The sequence below is a fragment of the Sminthopsis crassicaudata genome, chromosome 2 (genome assembly GCF_048593235.1).
Source record: "Sminthopsis crassicaudata isolate SCR6 chromosome 2, ASM4859323v1, whole genome shotgun sequence".
Classification (NCBI taxonomy): domain Eukaryota; kingdom Metazoa; phylum Chordata; class Mammalia; order Dasyuromorphia; family Dasyuridae; genus Sminthopsis; species Sminthopsis crassicaudata.
In genome coordinates this window covers 165,726,591-165,741,324 of record NC_133618.1, presented here as the reverse complement: position 1 = coordinate 165,741,324, position 14,734 = coordinate 165,726,591, and the positions used below count along the sequence as shown (strand labels likewise).

The window sequence follows — 14,734 nt, the reverse complement described above, 5'->3', positions numbered from 1 at the left end:
TACAACTCCTTTTTCTTTACCTAAATCTGAAACTAGCAATGTATATTTTTGATATTAAAACAGGAATTTTTGCAATAAAATTAATACTAGCAAATGATAATTTAATCCTGACCTAAATTTAAATAATCAACCAGTCAATAATTGTGGAGTGACTGCTGTACACACAACTCTGAAATTGTTCTTTTGGAGTACTCTTTCTCCATTCATTGAAAATATCTTTTTCTCTAACTAGCCATCTAAGTTTAACACTGTCAAATGTAAACCCCATTTGTGACCTTTTGCTTTAAGAACAAACTATCTTATATGAAAGATTCCTTAACAGATGTTATAATGAATAAGATTTCTCTTAAAGAGTACCAATTAAAATGCATCACATTTTTCTTTTTGGATTATAGATGAAAGTGCCCAGGAAGTTTCACAAGTGAAGAAAAGTCTGAGTGAAAAAGTTTCACTCTATAGAGGTGACATCACATTGCTTGAGATTGATGCCATAGTCAATGCAGGTGAGTAGTTTTATATTTGATTATATTAGTGTATTTAGCATTTAAAAATGTTTTATCCTTGTATAACACGTGAATATTTCATAGAAATTTTATGTTTCTTAGTATCTATAAAATGTCTGGAGACATTTTAATCACTTAGGTATCTGTGTTATTCAATAGAAGTAAGATTGATTGTATATGCTAACCATAATTAAGTATTCTAATTATACAGGGAATGGGTATGCTAAACAGAAGTAAGTGTATGTGACCAATGTAGTGTGATGGATGTCTCTGCTTAGAAATTACTTCAACTACCATATCTCAACAGGTTTCTGTCAGGAGTTAAAATGATTTGATGGAATTGAACTTTTCAAATAATGGCTACAAATACTTCATATTTTATTTTCTTATTTAGAGAAGGAGCAAAAAATCACCTAAATCATATTAGCTCTAATCTAAACATTGAGAAAACTAAAACCTTTTTATGTGCAATTATTTTGGCTTATAATTTTAAGATTAATTTTAATTTTTAAGTGGTGTATAGACATTTGAAATGAATCAGTAAACAATCTTCTTTTATATATTAAATGTGATAAAATTCTATTAAAATTCACTGAAAGTAAATATGTACTCTATGTTTTAGTTTATGTAAATATGTCAAGAAGTCTGCTTCATTGTCTCATTCCACAATGTTTTCTGAGTTCTGGAAGGCTACTACCAATGAAGTATGAATTTTGACTACTCTGAGCAAGCTGGAAAGATTCAGATACAGAACTCAGGATGGACTAAATGTCTGTTGGCCCAAGAAGAAGACTATAGTGGAGGTTTGATGTATGATTGCTCTCCAGTTAGTAGAAACACTATTGGATCTAGAGTTGGAGGCTAATCCTGTTCATTCATCACCTATCTAATTTGGTGGTGGTGGTGGTGGGGGTAACAAAGGATCTGTTATTTTCTGGAAAGATCTTTTTGTGCAAAGGGAATAAGGAAATCATCAGACCTGGTCCCCTCTACTCATGAACTTCCCAGAATTGTGATTGGAACTGGCTCCCTGTTTTCGTGCCATTTTGGCTATTTTGGGGCATACTGTAAGTTAGCCTGAGATATCTCTAACTCTTCCTGTAAATCATTGACTATGGAAGTTTGGGGGGAAACTCAACAAAAAATTAAGGGTAAAAACCATAAAAGAGAGTATTCTGAGTGGAAAAATATATCAAAATTTGACTAACTTCTGGGATAATAATCATTTTGATGGTGCTATAGATCCAGGGTATTCTTTGCTTGTTCCTTCTTTCTGTTTTACTGAGAATGATTTGCTGTAAAAAGGGTGAACTTTTGCTTTTACAAATAGTTCATTCCAGAATTGTAATATAAAAAGGGGATCCTGATGGGAAATAATATGAAAGGGGAGGATGTAGAATTTGAAATAGTCCATTAGGAATAGAGTGAGCAATTGTACATAGTCAAGCAAAACAGATTTCCACATGGGATATATTAAAAAAAAATGAAGGTAAATGAGAAGATAGCAAAAAAAAAATGAAAAGATGACAAAAAAGAATTAGGTACTAGATTAAAAGAAAAGAAATAGTTGGGCAGTTCATGCTGTGGTAGGAGGTCTAACATAAGCCTTTTTTGGTTAGGTTGCGTACTACCACTAGATGGCATAATTTCCATGGAATAGGGGAGGTTCATGATGAATGAAATTCAGTTTTATTGCCAACACGGAAAAGGTGGGGGTTTCCAAGCAGTGCAGTCAGCCTGTTGCCTTGTATGTCTGGACAAGGCAGACGTCTTAGAGTTGTAGCCACCAGAAGTTTCCAGTGATCATGTCTTGAAGCACTCCCCTTTCACGGCAATAATGAAGCACTGCCCATGATTTATGTACAAAGGAGAGTTGTAGGATTTCGTCAGAGATTGATCTTTCCTTGGTATCTTCGTCTTTCTACAGAGGAGAGATAATTAGATCTGAGAATAAGGTATTCTAGGAGTGCTGCTTATGGATTAAAACTGGTTGGAAGAGAGGGACAAGGACTTTTAGAAACCTAACTATTAAGGTGCATGATCCTTTAGGTATTCACATTTTGCCTTTCTTGACAATATATATGCATGCATATTGTCATGTTGGAGAAATTTAAGTAATAATAAGGTTAAACCTTCATTGTACCAAAGCAATGTTCAGTATTTCTGGTGTTGAGTGTACTGTAGGAAGTACTCTAGGTTCTCAAGATCAGTCTGGACAAATGATGATTGATATAGTAGTCATATAATTTATTGTTTTCAAATTAAGATAATGCCAGTATGAGTGGTTACTTTCCCTATATGGTAGTATTTTCTTAAAAATTTCCTGTTATGGCCTACTTGTTGGATAAATTCATGCAGAGCTGGGGTGTGGGGCAGGTTGATGTGAAAAGTAGGCTTCCATGATGATGACACTGGATATTGTACAAGAAGATAAAGACAGGGCTGAATACTTCTTTTGACCTTGAAATACTTCTGCCTCCAGTGAGCCCTTGGAGCGATTTCTGCAAATTGGTGAAAGTACTATTAGGGTAGAGAACATGGAAATAAAATAGATATGGTCAAAGAACTATAGCAGATTTCTTTGTAAAGATAGAGGTCACTCACTGAAAAATGAATTTTACTTTCCTTGAATTCATACACACTCTTTATTGGCTTAGTAAGTATTTTCAGACACTGGGATAATATAATTGAGGCAATATAACCTCTATATAGATATAAAGGCTAGGTAATTTGAGAAAGGAGAGAAAACTAGCGACTGAGGGTAATTAGAGAATTTTTGTCAAAGTGATTGTTCCTGAGCTGAACTTTGAAGGAAGGTAAGTATTCTGAAAGGCAGAACTGAGGAGGGGAGTGTATTTTAGGATGGAAATGGATTGCATAATTGCATAAAGGAAGGTGATTGATTGCCAGGTTCTGGGAACTACTAGTGATATAGTTTGGCTGTAATATAGAGTTCATGACAGGGAGAAAAGTGAAAATTTTTAGTTTTCTAATTTGGCAAATGGCTGGTGTGGGTGTTGAAGTGGGTGTAGGAAGCTGACAGACAAATTTGGTGTGCTGAACGAGGCTCTGGGAATAAATGAATATATCAATTAGACATACTGTGACTAACTTGCTCTAGAGATACAGAAATATCTAATTCATGAATCTTTGAAATACTGCTGGGAGGTATTACACAAAGTAATTGTCATAACCAGGTATATAGATTTTACCAGGCCCAGATAATTTTTATCTATTTTTACCATCTTTCCATGTTTGGACTAGACATATGCCCTATAAAAGTCAATTCCATAACCCCTGTGAGTTGGTCCATCATCTGAATATAAAGGATTGGGGATGCTGATCTCTTTTTTTTTTTTTTTCTTACTTTCTGGCTTGCTCTCTTATTTGTATTTTGCTCCCTCCTTCCCTTTCTCCCTCTCTCCCCTTTCCCTCCCTCCTCCCTTCCTCTTTCCTTCCCCCCCTCCCAATGGACTTAAGTTTGGGAAGTTGAGTATTGGATGAATCCTTCCTTTCTGTTTTAGAAATCCTATACTTTGCCTGGTTTGATCAAAGAGTATCTATCCAGTAGAGATTGAGATTCTTGCAATTATATATTAATTACATAAGTGGATAGCCTATGTAGGAACAACTTTTCTGCTTTGAATATCATACACATCCCAATAGTCTTAGTGTTGTAATAGGAACTCTGGGTGGATGTGGTACGTGTCTGTTTTCAGCAATCTCTTTGGCATTGTTGGGAGTGAATTGTAGTTCATCCTGAGTTATATGTCATGGCTAGATAGTACAGCACTCTGATTGCTAATATTATTGAGAAAAGGTAGGGAATCAATTGTATCTATGTTAAATGCCTTTCAACATTTTCACATTTGTTCTTTCTGAAGCTTGGTTTCCTCATTTTCTGTTGTAAGTGAGCATCTTTTAATTATTTCCACTGCCATTTAATTATTTCCAACACCATTCACTGACACTATATATACTTATTGGGGTATTTGCTCTCTCTTTCCAAAATCAAGTTGATAACATTTATAAAATCTCTTGATACTACCATAAATGGGACCTAGAGTATCCATAGGCTTGGCGGTTTAATTTTTAGGGTTATTAATATTATTGAAGACCTGGAATAGGATTTGAGAACTGGCCATCATAAGAGTAGATGGGAAGGCCCAGGATGCTTTCCTGTGTGAAACTCCTGAGTAGGAAACTACTTGGGAAAAAGTATATGGTACCTACCAGGCTTCACCAGCTCCCAATAAGCCTTAGTGGTAGGCTGTTGACAATCTGCCAGGTGTCAGACTCAGAGACACCTAATGAATCCACCAAATTATATTATGACTAGGGGTGGGACTTGATGCATACACATTGTTGAATAACTATGTTCACTTGGGCTATACCGTGACAGATGAGAGTGGGCAAACCTTGCAGAAAAATTAATCCATCAAGGCAATAGTAGTCCAACCCTGCTTTAGGAAGATATCATAGTTTCTACTGGAACCTGATAATTGATTTATCAGAATCCTCCAATCTAATGGGAATGTATGTATATGTGTGTGAAAAATCTCTTTTAGCTCATGAAAGAGCTTCCACATCACCTAGGAGGAGACTCTCTCTTGTTCAGTGAGGGATGAAGTACTTTACAGAAAGCAGGTGGTTTTTTAGGTGGAGGGAGTTGTGGGGTATCCCCAGGAACGAATCCCCAGGAATATGGCAGAAACCTGCTCATTCTAGATCAAAGAAGGCTGGTTACTAGATCACTAATAAAAACTGTTCTCGTGACATGGGCCTTGAGGGAAACATCATAGTAAGGCTCCCTTGTAATTTTTTTTTTAAAGAAATAGAAGTTAGAGAACATCAGACTATTGGTTTTCTGGACACCAAAATACAAATATGATCATGAAAATGATTATTAAAAGCCAAAGAGAGATAGCAGCCTAATATAATGGAAAGAGCACTAAATTAGGAATGCAGAGATATGGCTTTCTGGATCTCTGGACTTTATAAAATAATGGATTTGGATGAGAAGGTCACTCAGATTTCTTCAAGTGCTGATTCTGTGATCCTGTGATTAGTCAGTACATCAGCAGAATCCTTTATGTCATTGCTGTGGCACTCCTTCCATTGGTACAGATCCCAGGTGACCCAGCTCTCACCCTGCGTTATTCTTGTCCTCATTTTTTCAGAAATCTTCTACACAGAGCATCTACTAAGGAAACTGGAACTTTCCTCTAATTCCTAATAAATAATAAAAATATTAATTTTTTTCAAAACTAGTATCCAGTATGGAGTCTGTTCTTTGTCTACCTTGTAGGACCTTCAAAGTTCTTTAGACAGGGCAGCTATTTTCAACAGTCACAAATGCCCTTTGAAGTTTAGCAATTTTTGTAGAGTTCCCCTTTCTAATTGTTGCTACAGCTCAGATACGGCTAAAGTCCCCTGTTAGGGAACTGGCATTTATACCATTGTCTGAGCCATAAATGAGAAAAAAAGAGTTCGAAAGGTATCAGATATTACTATTTTCTCTCCAAGGGGACATGCCAATAATTAGACAATCATTGGGGTTGAGGGAAAGCTCTCCTCATATTTCCCATCCTCAGGGAAAGTGGGATGAATGGCATTCAGGCTAACATAAACTAGAGACTGGATCAGGACCATTGTTCCTCAGAATGCCAAAATCCAAGAAATGAAATGAATTGGGAAAGCTAAGCCTTCGAGGTACTTTAAGTTATCAAATCATTAGAGATGCTCTGAGTAATGGATGTTGCAGCCTGCCTCTCCCAAGTTCTGGCTTTTTATGATGGTGGTGTGACATTCCATGTCTCTGCCTGTCTTGCTCTGAAATGTTGTGGTGGCTAGGTGTGCCATGCCTTCTTCTGACTCAGTTGCATTGATGATACTGTGGGATTGAAAAAATATGGTTCTGATGAGATATAAGAAAATAAACTGAGGTTAGCCTTTATTCACTCCAAAAAGGGGTAGTGCCATTAACTTAACTTTTTTGATCTAACGATTGCCTTTTGTTCATGATTTTACCTTCTTTAGGATAATTTCATCAGAAAGTTCTTTAAAAAAACACAAAACAGATGGAAAATTTACTTGAAAACTTAAAAATTTGTATTGCCGTTTGTTTACCTAAGACCTAAGGAAAGGAACATTTGTAATTTTACTGGGTATAAATAGACCTAGTGGGCAACTTTGAAGTTTCTGCAAAATATTATGAATGAAGTTAGAGGTGAAGCTTTAATTCAACCTGTTTAAATAGAGGTTATAGTATCAACAAAACATTAGAGATGGAGGGGACCTTAAAGATAGTGCAGCCCCTTCAATTTGTAGGTGGGGAAATTAAGACACAGGGAGCTGGTGATTTGTCCAGAGTCTCACAGCTTCTTAAGGGAGGAGAGGGGCAAATGAGGACCAGAACATTGGTCTCTAGATTTCTAATTTTTTTTTAAAATTATAGCTTTTTATTGACAGAACAAAATCATGGGTAATTTTTACACTATTGTTCCTTGCACTCACTTCTGTTACAACTTTTCCCATCTCTCCCTCCACCCCCTCCCCTAGATGGCAGGTAGTCATATACATATTAAACATGTTAAAGTATTTCCTAAATACAATATATGTGTGCAGATCTGTACAGTTCTCTTGTTGCACAAGAAAAATTGGATTCAGAAGGTAAAATTAACAATTTACACTCATTTTCCACTGTTCCTTTTCTGGATGTAGCTGATTCTGTCCATCATTGAACAATTGGAATTGAATTAGCTCTTCTCTATGTTGAAGATATCCACTTCCATCAGAATACATCCTCATACAGTATCATTGTTGAAGTGTATAATGATCTTCTGGTTCTGCTTGTTTCACTTAGCATCAGTTGATGTAAGTCTCTCCAAACCTCTCTGTATTCCTCCTGTTGGTCATTTCTTACAGAACAATAATATTCCATAACATTCATATACCATAATTTACCCAACCATTCTCCAATTGATGGACATCCATTCATCTTCCAGCTTCTAGCCACTATGAAAAGGGCTGCCACAAACATTTTGGCACATACAGGTCCCTTTCCGTTCTTTAGTATTTCCTTGGGATATAAGCCCAGTAGTAGTATGGTAGGGTCAAAGGGTATGCACATTTTGATAATTTTTGGGGCATAATTCCAGATTGCTCTCCAGAATGGTTGGATTCTTTCACAACTCCACCAACAATGCATCAGTGTCCCAGTTTTCCCACATCCCCTCCAACATTCATCCTTATTTGTTCCTGTCATCTTAGCCAATCTGACAGGTGTGTAATGATATCTCAGAGTTGCCTTAATTTGCATTTCTCTGATCAATAGTGATTTGGAACACTCTTTCATATTAGTGGAAATAGTTTTAATTTCATCATCTGAAAATTGTCTGTTCATATCCTTTGACCATTGATCAATTAGAGAATGGCTTGATTTCTTATAAATTAAAGTCAATTCTCTTTATATTTTGGAGATGAGGCCTTTATCAGAACCTTTCACTGTAAAAATGTTTTCCCAATTTGTTACTTCCCTTCTAATCTTGTTTGCATTACTTTTGTTTGTGCAGAAACTTTTTAATTTGGTGTAATCAAAATGTTCTATTTTGTGATCAATAATGGTCTCTAGTTCTCCCTTGGACACAAACTCCTTCCTCCTCCACAAGTCTGAGAGGTAAACCATCATCCATGTTCCTCCAATTTATTTATGATTTCGTTCTCTATGCCTAAATCTTGGACCCATTTTGATTTTATCTTAGTATGTGGTGTTAAATGTGGGTCCATGCCTAGTTTCTGCCATACTAATTTCCAGTTTTCCCAGCAGTTTTTGTCAAATAATGAATTCTTATCCCAAAATTTGGGATCTTTGGGTTTGTCAAACACTAGATTGCTATTTTTATTCACTATCTTGCCCTGTGAACCTAACCTATGCCACTGATCAACTAGTCTATTTCTTAGCCAATACCAAATGGTTTTGGTGACTGTTGCTTTATAATACAGTTCTAGATCAGGTACAGCTAGACCACCTTCACTTAATTTTTTTTTCATTACTTCCCTTGAAATTCTCGACCTTTTGTTGTTCCATATGAATTCTGTTGTTATTTTTTCTAGGTCATTAAAATAGTTTCTTGGGAGTCTGATTGGTATAGCATTAAATAAGTAGATTAGTTTAGGGAGTATTGTCATCTTAATTATATTTGCTCGGCCTATCCAAGAACACTAAATGTCTTTCCAATTATTTAAATCTGACTTTATTTTTGTGGCAAGTGTTTTGTAATTTTGCTCATATAATTCCTGACTCTCCTTTGGTAGATATATTCCCAAATATTTTATACAATCGACCGATATTTTGAATGGAATTTCTCTTTGTATCTCTTGCTGTTGGATTGTGTTGGTAATATATAAAAATGCTGAGGATTTATGTGGATTTATTTTGTATCCTGCAACTTTGCTAAAATTCTGAATTATTTCTAATAGCTTTTTAGCAGAGTCTTTGGGGGTCTCTAAGTATACCATCATGTCATCTGCAGAGAGTGATAATTTGATTTCCTCTTTTCCTACTCTAATTCCTTGAATCTCTTTCTTGGCTCTTATTGCCGAGACTAGAGTTTCTAGTACTATATTGAATAGTAATGGGGATAGTGGGCAACCTTGTTTCACTCCTGATCTTACAGGGAAAGGTTCTAGTTTATCGCCATTACATATGATGTTTACTGAAGGTTTTAAATATTAGATTTCTAATTTAGTGTACTTTCCACTATCCTGGGTTGTCACCTCTCTTAGGCTTTTAATTAAGTTTCATTTTTTTCGCGATTATATTTGTATTTTGGGGCTGAGAAAATCAGTTGTCTGCTGTTCCCTAAATTCTTCGAATTTATAAAATGACACTGGAGTCCTACTATGGTTTCCCTCAAGGTTCATATCAGGAGAACAGCTTTTAGTAATCTAGTTGCTAGCCCCCTTTGGACTGGAGCTAGCAGGTGCCTGCCTTTTACAAAATTCTCCTTGATAGCAAATTATATTATAGTGAGGCTCCAGTGTATTGTTTTAATAACCCAGAATCATGTAGCTATTTCATTAATTTCTTAACACCTCTCTTGTCACCTGGAGGATGGCAGCCATATTTATTAACATTACAGTTACTTTTACTTATTGACCTCAGATATTCTTATGCTTGAGGCAGTGTTCCATTCCTAGACTATCCATATTCTCTTTTCACCTAATATTAAAATTTCCCCCAGCTCTTTAGTAAAAGGCTTTGTTGGGAGATGAGCTAATTCCCTTCCACTGTAATTTTTAAAAATGTTAAATGTGTTAATGTCTTTTTCATGTTCCATTTAAGTTTAACATCCATAATGGCACAATAGAAAGAATACTGGCTCTAGGCAAGAGTTACAGGATCCAAATTCATATTTTGTTGCTCTTATTACTTTTGTGATCCTGGAAAAAGTCACATCTTTCTGGGTCTTAGGAGAATGTTTTAATCTGTAAAATAAGGACACTGGACTAGATGGTTGTGAAGACCCCTTCAGAATCTAAATCTATGATCATATTATTTACATCATATTATATATCCTATATATAATATAATATGAATAATATATACGTCATTATAACAACTGAATTTTTTGCCTCATTGATATGGTTATTCCTTCCATTATTGGTACATATGACCCTGTGTTGTTCTTTATCTTTCTAGAAATCTTCCAGAGAATTCATTTAGTGAACTGTATGTTCCTTTAATATTTTCCCCCTAGAAACTAGTGCAGCACTTCAATTATTTTTCACTATTATTGCTCAACTGGCCCATCCCCTTTTCTCATAATACATGTCCTTGGTGTCTTTTATGTCTCCCTTAATGGAATATTATTCCTTGGAAGCAAGGACTATTTTATGTTTTTCTGGCATGCAACCACAATACAATTAGTTTTTTTTTCCCCTTAAGCACATCAATACCTGGAAATAGCACTTAATAAATCCTTATTGATTGTTGAATGATCCTGCTAATTTTGTGGTTCCATATCATTCATTACTGAGAGACTATTGGATTAAAAAGATGAGAGCAACTTGGAACCCTTATACACACTGTACAATTTCTCAAATGTGGTTCATTCCTTTTGGTTGTCGGTACAAAAAAGATATTTCCATAGATGGCTATTTTATGTTCATTCGTTCACTCACATGCAAGAAAGCTCTACTTTGTTGGGAAAAATATCTATTTTTAAAAGCGTTTCATAGGATGAATCTTAGGATGCTTGAAAACAAATTAACAGTTCCTTAGGAATAAACAGGCAGACTTTCAAATACTATCTAAAAATGGAAAAGTAGGAAGTAGTGGCAAATGTGGTATTCAACTAATCAGTAGTACTTAAAATAAATAAACCTGATCCTAACAACTCAGAGCTCACAATCTTAGACTTTGTTACTTCTCTCACACAATTGGCACTGACCTGTTAACTTGATTCTAGTATGTGTTTTGAAATGCTGTGGTTTGAGTGGGATTTGATTCTAAAGACTTTTCAAAGTGGCAGTTAATGTGATTCCAATTACATTCTTGTATAGCTGAGTTTAGCTGAACATTAAGAAATTATATCAGAGATACTGAGTAAAATTATATTCACTATTGTTGTAACAAATGTTTGTAAAAATTTGTTCTATGTAGGCTCTCAGGTTACAAAAGGAGTTTAAGGCATACATTCTACCCTCCCAACAGTCTTCATGCTAATTGAATATACAAAAATATACATAAGAAAAAATTGACTTAAATTCAAGGCAACATAGTGACAAAATTTGTGGAAGAGATAATGTGTTATACAAATACAGAAAAACGGGTAATCATTGTAAATTGCAGTGGTTGGAAATGTAGTACTTGAGCTGAGGAACAAGACAACTCCATACCTAGACTATCCAGGTACCCCTCTTTCCAAATACTAATTTTCCCCAGGGTAGGATTTACATAAATAGAGGGCATTTCTGGTGGGAGCATTAACACATCTGGATTGAGTGTCAGAAATCACTCTAGTGCCTTGAAAATCATCATGATACAAGTGGACAAAATACTAAACGCGAAGTTTGAAAGAGCTGGGTTTAAATTTCATTTCTCATATTGACACTTTTTACCCTTGGCTTTGTTTCTATGGGCAAATCACTTAGCCTCCCTGAGCCTCAGTTTTCTAATTTGTAAAATGAGATAATAATCTCTGAGTTGTTATGTGTCTCAAATATGATAACACATCATGTCAATGATAATGATTTTGGAAGATTCTGTATAAGAATTCTGTATACAGATTCTGTATAATCATACTAATCTCTCTAATATGTGTAATGTTGATATAGTCACATAATAATAGGCCTAAAATGTGGTTCCAACATTTAAACTTTTTAGATTCCCTGTAATCCCATCACACTAGGTGAATAAATCATTGATTAATTTGACAAGATTGTAGGATTTCAGCTGTTCTGTGAGTTTTGCCTTAGATAGTAGCAAATGATATCATAAGAACGTATGTTGTGATTATCAAAAACTGTTTCCTGAGTAGTATCATTTAAGAGAATCAGGAATGACCCCTCCTCTCTTTCATCTTTTTCTCTTTCTTTTCTGTCTCTCAGCCTTTCTCTCTTTGTCTCTCTCTTGCTCTCTTTCCCTATTTATTTGTTGAATATCTATATTCTTTTTTTTAAATTTAATTTTTATTTTATTTTATAATTATAACTTTTTTTTGACAGTACATATGCATGGGTAATTTTTTACAACATTATCCCTTGCACTTACTTCTATTCAGATTTTTTCCCTTCCTCCCCCAACCCCCTCCCCCAGATGGCAGGCAGTCTTATACATGTTAATTATATTACAGTATATTCTAGATACAATATATGTGTGTAGAACCGAATTTCTTGTTGCACAGGAAGAATTGGATTCAGAAGGTAAAAATAACCGTTTACACTCATTTCCCAGTGTTCCTTTTCTGGATGTAGCTGATTCTGTCCATCATTAATCAATTGGAATTGGATTAGCTCTTCACTATGTTGATCCACTTCCATCAGCATACATCCTCATACAGTATCATTATTGAAGTGTATAATGATCTTCTGGTTCTGCTTGTTTCACTTAGCATCAGTTGATGTAAGTCTCTCCAAGCCTCTCTGTATTTCTCCTGTTGGTCATTTCTTACAGAACAATAATATTCCATAACATTCATATACCATAATTTACCCAACCATTCTCCAATTGATGGACATCCATTCATCTTCCAGCTTCTAGCCACTATAAAAAGGGCTGCCACAAACATTTTGGCACATACAGGTCCCTTTCCCTTCTTTAGTATTTCCTTGGGATATAAGCCCAGTAGTAGTATGGTAGGGTCAAAGGGTATGCACATTTTGATAACTTTTTGGGCATAATTCCAGATTGCTCTCCAGAATGGTTGGATTCTTTCACAACTCCACCAACAATGCATCAGTGTCCCAGTTTTCCCACATCCCCTCCAACATTCTTCCTTATCTGTTCCTGTCATCTTAGCCAATCAGGTGTGTAATGATATCTCAGAGTTGCCTTAATTTGCATTTCTCTGATCAATAGTGATTTGGAACACTCTTTCATATGAGCGGAAATAGTTTTAATTTCATCATCTGAAATTTGTTCATATCCTTTGACCATTGATCAATTGGAGAATGAGAATATCTATATTCAATATAGGCATATAACACACACATATTCAATTTGGGAATTGCTAAATTATAAGCAAAGGGTTCCAGGCTCAAGAGTTGAAGTCATAAGTGGAGGAAAAACCAAACCTCTGATAGACAATTACTCTTGACAAGAATGAGGGGATTTTCTCTCCCCCCTTACAACTGGCTGTGACATCAGAAATCCTGGACCAATAAGAGACAGTGCATCTATCCAGAAGCAGATCTAGAACAGAGGATGTAGAAAGCAAATTATCTGGACGTTGAAAGAGTCACCCAATAACAGAGAAGGCCAGACTTTTCATGGCAGGTAGAATTGTAGGTGTTGACCTAAAGAAACAGACCCTAGAAACTCAATTGAATGACCCATCCGGTTGAGAGCTGCGCCCATAGTCCCTTATGAGGACTCTCTCAAAAGAAAAAAAAAAGTCTAGTACTATCTATGTTATAATAATTCTGTTTCTACTCCTGTATGCTACATGTCTACCTCACTATCTTGCATTCTAAATTTGAGCCTACTCTTCCCGTGGATATTGTGTGTATTTTTAATACACATTGCTTTATGAATCATGTTGGGTGAGAATAATCAGAGCAAAATTATGGAATAATCAGGAAAAATCATGAAAAAGGGAAAAAAAAAACAGAAAAAAGAAGTGAACTTAGTATGTGTTGATTTACATTCAGTCTTCTTAGTTCTTTTTCTGGCTGCAGATGACATTTTTTTGTCCAAAGTTTATTGGGATTGTTTTGGATCATTGTACCACTCAGAAGAACCAAGTCTATCAATCATGATCATTGAATATTCTTGCTGTTACTGTGTATTATGTATTCCTGGTCTTTCTTGTTTTACTCAGCATTAGTTTGTGTAAATCTTTGCAGGCCTTTCTATAATCAGTCTGTTATTATTTTTTATAGAATAATAATATTCCATTACCTTCAGAAACACAACTTGTTCAACCATCCCCCAACTGATGGGCATATACTCATTTTCCAGTTCTTTTCTTCCACAACTAGAACTGCTACAAACATTTTTGTACATGTCAGTCATTTTTCCCTCCTTTAAGATTTCCTTGAGGTATAGACCCAGTAATGGCACTACTGAATCAAAGGGTATGCACAGTTTGATAGTCCTTTGGGTATAGTTCCAAATTGCTCTCCATAATAGTTGGATCAGTTCACAACTCCACTAACAATGCATTAGTGTCTCAGTTTTCCCATCTCCCCTCCAGCATTTATCATTATCTTTTCCTGTCATATTAACCAATCTGAGAGGTATGAGGTGGTACCTCAGAGTTGTTTTAATTTGCATTTCTCTAATCAGTAGTGATTTAGAGCCCATTTTCATGTTATTATAGATTTAATTTTATCATCTGAAAATATCCTTTGATTGTTTATCAATTGGAGAATGACTTGTATTCTTATAAATTTGACACAATTCTTTATATATATTAGAAATGAGATCTTTATTAAAAACACTGTAAATTTTTTTCTCCCCAGCTTCCCTTTTAAAGTTGTTTCTGTTGAAATTTTTTGTGCAACAA

At 35.3% G+C, this 14,734-nt stretch overlaps 1 protein-coding gene across 4 annotated transcripts in view; it reads left to right on the top strand.

Moving 5' to 3' along the window:
* MACROD2 (mono-ADP ribosylhydrolase 2) overlaps positions 1-14,734 on the top strand; it is a 2,172,380-nt gene that overhangs the window by 66,367 nt on the left and 2,091,279 nt on the right. For all 4 annotated transcript variants that reach the window (XM_074287830.1, XM_074287831.1, XM_074287829.1 and 1 more), the window contains exon 3: positions 396-503. In XM_074287830.1, the coding sequence (XP_074143931.1) occupies positions 396-503 (108 nt within the window). The remainder of the gene's footprint in view (positions 1-395; positions 504-14,734) is intronic.